This window comes from Montipora foliosa, chromosome 6 (genome assembly GCF_036669935.1).
Source record: "Montipora foliosa isolate CH-2021 chromosome 6, ASM3666993v2, whole genome shotgun sequence".
Classification (NCBI taxonomy): domain Eukaryota; kingdom Metazoa; phylum Cnidaria; class Anthozoa; order Scleractinia; family Acroporidae; genus Montipora; species Montipora foliosa.
The window spans coordinates 36,534,235-36,541,354 of record NC_090874.1 but is presented as its reverse complement, the minus strand read 5'-3'; the positions used below and the strand labels follow the sequence as shown (position 1 = coordinate 36,541,354).

Genomic DNA, 7,120 nt, shown 5'->3' with positions numbered 1-7,120 from the left:
TTGCATTTCAAGCAGATGGTTTTAAAAGTTCGAGCATTTTCCAGACTATAGTTCATTCTGACAGCACGAAAGTAGTAGTCATAAAGAAAAGATTTGAAACTAGTAAGAGTAGCATTAGCTAAGTCCTTTCTGCCAGTGAGTGGGTTCCAGATTCTGGTTGTTCTAATAAAAAAAAAGATTTCTGATATGTTGTAGTTCTACATCTTTTGGGGACAAAGATAGGAAAGCTAGTAGCGGATGCTCGAGTCCTTCTAGCGCTTTCGCGCACGACGGGAACAACGGATGGGCTAAGGTGGACCAGATTATGCGTAGCCTTGTAAAAAAAAAACCATGTCTAGGAGTTCCTGCCAATAACATACGGGAAGAAGATCTAGAGATATTAACCTTTCCTTATAAGATATTTCTGTGATAAAAGGTAATTGGAGAATAAATTTGGTTGCACGTCTTTGGATTTTTTCAAGTTTGGAAATTAGTTCTATTGCTTGAGGCGCCCAGACCTGAGTTGCGTACGCAAAATGCGCACGCACTAGGCCAAGATACAAAGTGCGCCTTGTGGAAGTACTTCGAATGTACCTGGCATTCCTCCTTATGTATCCTAGCAACTTGTTAGCAAGTGCAGCTTGATGACAGACTTGGGTGCGCCAGGTCAGGTCACAGTCTACTAAGACGCCGAGGTCACGCTCTTCCTCACAGGACTGGATGGTGCAGCCGTTGATCTCATAGCTTGAGGAGATAGGCTTGCACTTCCTTGTAATGGATTGCAGCTTGCATTTCTTCTCATTGAAGGCAGCGGACCATAAAGAGAGACTGTGAAGATCTTGTTGTAAAGCGGCGCCATCATCCTGAGACTTCATTTCCTTTTAAACCTTTGTGTCGTCGGCGAACATCACCACTTGACTCTTGGTGATGACGTCAGGGAGGTTGTTTACATATAGCAGGAAGAGAGCAGGACCATGAACTCTGGGGAACGCCCGAGGTGACAGGAAGGTCACGTGAAGTTGCCCCCAGTACAGTGACACGTTGGCGCCGATCACAAAGGTACACGTGGAGCCAATCAAGCAACTTTCCCCCGAAGCCAGCGTCCCGCAATTTGTTAATGAGCAGGCCATGCCTAACCTTGTCAAAGGCTTTGAACATGACTAGGTACACACTATCGACTTGACCGACCTTATCAAGAATGGCTCCAATATGATCTAGGGTCTCAAGTAGGTTAGTGACGCATGATCGCCCACACCGAAACCCGTGCTGACAATCCACAATCAGTTCTTCTAATCGCTCCTTGATGCGGTTTAAGACGCAGCCTTCGAGGACGTGAAACTCAAAGAGGACAGTTCGGTGATCCGTGAACAACCTGGCATTGTTAATGTCAAGGACGTCCAGCATGGTCGTTTGATCTGGAACACTAGTGATAACTAGATCTAAAACGTTAGTGCCACGCGTGGGCTTTCGTTGAATTTGAGTTAGGAAGTGATCGTGTAACGCCTCTACGAATGCCTGTTCGTTAGCGCCTCTTGAGCTATCCGGAACCTCCCATGGGATCTTAGGATAGTTGAAATCGCCACAAATTACCATATTGACAGAGTCCTCGCGAACCAAATCCAGAAAACTATTGAATAAGTTAACCCAACTCAAATCTAGATCCGGCGGTCGGTAGAAGGAACAAAATAGGACCTTCCGATCTTGGGCCGTTGTAATTAACGCCGAAACTACCTCAAGTTCTTGTAGATGGTCGGGTAAAGGGATTCTACACACAGACTTAAAACCAACAGACCTGATTGCAATAAGCAGCCTACCGGCTCGGTTGTGTGTTCGATCATTCCTAAACATAGTATAGCCATCGTGGAGGATCTCCGAATCCACTATGGTATCGTTTAGCCATGTCTCGTTGACGCAAACTATGTCCGGGTCCTCTGAATACACAAGGTCCTGTCACTGTTTTGAACTCTGTTCAGGCTTTTCAAGCTCCGAGAATTAGTTACCATACATTTGATAACTGGTCTGGTTCCAGTAGGGTTAAAGGGTCCTGGGTGAGACGCCACATCGCCACAGAGGAGTAAAAGCCCAATGACAAAGTTGCCAAGATTGGTGTAGTCGCGTGTTGAAGGTGACTTAAATCTGAAATCAGGTAATTTCCTCACGGCAGTGCTTGGAGAACCTCCAAAGGTGGAACACACTATTAGGCCAGTAATTAGTGTGATTTGGCGCTGATGGACAGAGCCAGTGGTAGATAACTACAAGAAAGATCACGGAGACTGAACAGAGACGACCGACCGCCATGTTGTCATCACTTTTTTTTCCTCATCGCTAATAAACAAAATCACGTTCAAAGGGAAAGTGAAAAGAGGCGCTAACACGAATCAGTGCTCGTAATTCTTACATATATTTTTGCCTGTCGTACAGGTAACAGGCAAGATTCAGAAAAGGTCGTTCAAGACATGCGTAGAGCACGCGATGAAAGTGGGGCGCGTCTGTTTAGGATAGAGGAATTCCTCATTCCACAACAGATAGCAGCATTCTTCTCACGGCTTGCGGTGCAATCCAGACAGAAGGTGGTTGATAGGGAGATCTCGGAAGAGGACGTTACTGCTAACGAAGAAGAGAGCAATTTCGACGAAGTGAGAAAAAGTGTTAACCAAAATATCAATCTCCAGCACCCGATCGTGTTTGACCAATACGACGTATGCCAGCTTGTTCATAATGAAGAGCTAAAGAAACTAACAATCAACATGATGGAGAAGATCTACCTGGAGCTCGGATTAGCCACGCCTAATCCCCCCGTGCGCCGCAGGTCCCCTTATGAACAAGCACTCAAGGAAGCTGTTGCCATGTGCTCATGCAGTGTACGAGGTCTAGTCTACTCCATTGACTTCTTAGGTAGTTCTTCATTTGAAACTTAGTTCACTTCTGTTCTAATTTGTAACAGATTTTATGGTCATTCGCATAGAAGCTACAAAGAGCTATACTTCTTTGCGTTTATATTTGTCGATTTGAGGTGTGAAGGTTTTCGGTAAAAATCAAAAGGCTTTAGTTGAAATGTGGAAGTACAATTGGTGTATAGTTTACTCAAGTCTAAGATTGCATTTCCATGTGCGCTGTACGCAGATTAGCAAGCTCAAGGGAAAAATACTACCATTCTCAGTTGAGTATGACACTAGGGAAGTTTGGTGACAAAATTTCAAGTTACCATGTTGTCAAGGGCAACTTGCTTCGTTTCCAAGGGTAACTTTTCAGGGTTTGACGTCATTTAACTGGTAACGGTCGCCAGTTTGAATTTAACCGTTACCATTTGTAGATTTTGGCGGGCTCATCGCTCGCTCGTGACGTCAAGGCCCTAAAAGTTACTCTTGGAAACGAAGGAAGTTGCCCTTGACAACATGGTAACTTTAAACGCTGAACCTTTGTCACCAACGTCCCTAGTGTCATACTCAACTGAGAATCGTACTGTAAGATGTGAAAAAACCAACAAAAACCCCAACTTGAAGAAACCTAGCAAGTAAAAAACTGAACTCATTAAATTCCTATATACATTCTTAAATTTTGTCAATTCTCATAAACGCAGAAGTGTGATGCTTATTTATTTCCATTTACTAAATATAACTCGGCTGGGAAAATAGGCAAATGCCATCTGGGCATTTCTGGACATATCTGCAAATGCGATGTCACAGTCAGCAAGCACATATATGCAAAACATCAAGAGCCCAAGACCCCTAAAATATCACACTCTTTTTAATCCTCAACATGACGAAACCCAGTAAGTGATAAGCAATATTGAATATTGTATGATTTTGGCGAATTTATCCTTTCAAACAAAGTTTAGTGGAAATCACTGCGAATGAAACTGTCACGCAAGCATTCTCACAGGCTAATACTTTTTCCTAATCTCGTACCCAGATCTCACTCTGTCACTGGAAATGTGAGATCTGGTAAAGTTCGACAGTACACCATTTTTCATTGGCTTCTAAAAAAAGGTTGCGGCAATGCAATCTACGCACCGATTGGCTTATTTCGCGGGGCACTTAATGAAGGTTTGGTTTTCGCAAGCTCATGTGCTGTTTTGAATAAATGTCAGGAAAGTTTTGTTTTTTCCGACGTCAGAAAAGCTTTACAGTTGAGGAAAATCATTTTAAAGATTTGCGACGTTTGTGTAAATGCTACCAACGAAAGCCCCACGTACCCTGCCACTCGAATAAAGTTCTGCGTAGCTACGCGGTACGCAGAAACTAATAAATTCAAGTTGAAGTATGTAATTTATTCAAAACAGTGTTTCTCATTCTTAAAGCGTGACTCGCGAATTAAGTAGTGATCAATTGTGAATTTTATGGTTAGATTAACTACATTTTTCACGAGATCGTGTCAAGAAAATAGCACTCGTTGCAGTGATTAGGTCTAAGCTCTCTTAACATTTTCGCTTTCAATTTACGGGTTGGCTAACTACAATTTTCACTAGATTGTGTGAAGAAAATAGCACTCGTTTAGTGATTAAGCCAAAGCGTTAGTTTCAGTGATTAGGCCTAAACCCTCTTTAACATTTTAGCTTTCAATTTACAGTTTGGCTAACTACACTTTGCACGAGATCGTGTGAAGAAAATAGCACTCGTTTATTAGGTGCGGTTACACGGGGCACTTTTACCGTGGTAAATTGCCTTTTTACCACGGGAAACTGTATTTAGTAGTGTGACCGACGCTTCCCGAGGTAAATTTCCCGTGTTAAATATCCATGGATACGTCAAAAAGATCAGTGGAAGCGCCCATGACATTTAACGTGGGAAGTTGGAAGGGTGTTTTGATGCCCGAGGTACAAGAGCCAATCGCTATGCTGATGAAGTTGTGATTAAATTTCCCGCCAATGAATTGCGTGAGATTTCGTTTTACCTCGGTAATCTTCGTAACGTGTGACCCCTAGTTAACACGGTATACTAAAACCCAAGTGTGAGGCACCGTGGGATAATTTACCATGGGAAATGGCATTTACCATGGTGAGTGTAACCGCACCTATTGATTAAGCCTAAGCGCTCGTTTCAGTGATTCTGAGTTGCTCCGACAATTAAACAATCTCGACCGTTCAAAAACAATGACCGGTTGGAGTAGGCCGAGAGGATCAAAGACCTTTGCTGTTTCTAGTAAAACCTCTCTCTTGCTTGATAACGGAGGGATAGACGTTGCTCGCTTATATGAGAATCCCAGTGTGTCTGAAGTTATGTTCCCTAGTATGCCAAGCACCTTTTTGGCTGGGCTGTTGTCAAGGACTTGATCCTTGGCTGCAAGATGCTGAAGTCCAGGGCTGTTTGAACTCCACGACCTGAGATTGAAACCCACTGGAGACATCGTGTTCCTGGCATCTTGATAATAGTTGACTGCTGAACCTTCATCACTTACTCCAGAGGCGAGGTCGTCCACGTTCAGATTTCTTAACATATCCATGCTGACTTGGTCTGTAGACTCTGCGAGGTGCTTGTTGAGAGTGGCATTTAAGATGAAGGGGGACTTTGTGGCACCAAACATAACAGACTTGAATCGGTATACAATGAATTCACTCCCCGGGTCATCTGCATTAGATAAGTAGTGTAATCGTGTGGCGTCTCGATCGGCTTCGTCAAGGTAAAAATGCCTTTTCAATGTCCGCAGTTATGCCATACTGGTGGAGACGAAAGCGTAGAAGTATACCAGTAAGGTCATTGAGCAGCGGAGAACCTGGCTGTAAGCAATCATTCAAGCTGGGTTGATCACCTTGTTTGAAACTGCAATCGTACACAATGTGTAGAGGAGTTGTGTTGGAGTCCTTGTGGACAGCATGGTGGGGTATGTAGTGACATACTTCGTTGGTTGTATCTGGATCTTTCAACTTTTCAATGAAATCTCGAGACTTTTGTTCTTGGATGATGTCATTGTACAAGTGTAGTTTCTCAGGATTTGCGGCTAGTCGTCTGACCATGGAGCGAGTTCTCTGCTTAGTAATTTCTGCACTTGATGGTAAAGGGGGGATGTTCTGGTCGCCATGGCAACCTTGCACTGTACCGGCCGTCCTCCAACATAATAGATGTGTCTTGATAATACTTCAAAAAGTCAGGCGTGTCTTCTGAGGAGTTTGGTAGAACACCAACTGATTCAATACGCCAGAAACGTTCCAAATCAAATTCGTCGAGTTGATGCTCCGTCACAACACTTAAAATAGAAGTGTTGAGGTTCTCTGAATGGTTACCTTTGGAGAGGGGGCCCGAGAGGAGATCCATTATCTTTCATTTGGCTGCTGTGGGACCTGGACCCTTGATAATAATAAAAATAATAATTTTTAATACTTCTTCTGCGCCCATTTCATAAAATGATCATGGGCGCATTACAATGAATAGAAATTAAAGATATTTACAATAATAATTATTAAAAAGTAGTAAATAATGCTATTTACAATAATGGTGATACTACAAATAAATTGACTTTAAAAATTTATCATTCAAAAATACAAAATATTGTTCTAAAATTGAGTTCATTGAAAAGCAGATCTAAAAAGATGTGTCTTTAAACACCGTTTAAAACTCGAAATATTTGTGTTTTGACGCAGTTCTAGTGGCAGGGCATTCCAAAGTTGCGGTGCTGCCACTTGGAATGCCCTGATAACGTCGTTTCCAACTATATCCCAGTAATGATCCGCCCCGATTAGAATATCAACTGTAAAAGGTGAATCATCAACGTTAACGTGTGCTAACGTCAGTCCCCTTAAATGCGGCAAGTCTCTTACATTGGCGCCAGTGTAAGTGGTCAGGGGTGCAGCGATTGTTGGTACAACGATCACGTGGATGGGAATGGTCTCCTCTTGAGTGGTTTCACGGTAAACGGTAGCAGTGTTAATGCGCTCAACAGATGATGTGTTTCCACCGAAAGTTACATGGATATTGCCTCTTATGTTTCTGGTTTCAGATCAAGCTTGGCTGCCACATCTGATGTAACGAAGAAGCGTTGAGATCCCTCGTCAAACAGAATATGTGCACTGATATGGTTGTTGTGACTTGCAACAGAAGCAACAGCTGTTTTTAGTGACACGGGGGTGTGTTTATTAGCATCACCAATGTGGTAGGACGAGACTGAAGGTAGCGTAGTCTAGTCTTGTCAGTCGTGGGTGTACCTG

General features: G+C 43.0%; 1 protein-coding gene across 1 annotated transcript; it reads right to left on the bottom strand.

Moving 5' to 3' along the window:
• Positions 1-3,279: 3,279 nt before the first annotated feature.
• Positions 3,280-5,932, bottom strand: LOC138005482 (uncharacterized). The gene is made up of 3 exons (XM_068851703.1): positions 5,665-5,932; positions 5,221-5,546; positions 3,280-3,441 (listed from the first exon to the last, which is right to left on the bottom strand). Exons 1-3 carry the CDS (start codon positions 5,930-5,932, stop codon positions 3,280-3,282), a joined length of 756 nt encoding a protein of 251 aa, XP_068707804.1.
• Positions 5,933-7,120: the final 1,188 nt, after the last annotated feature.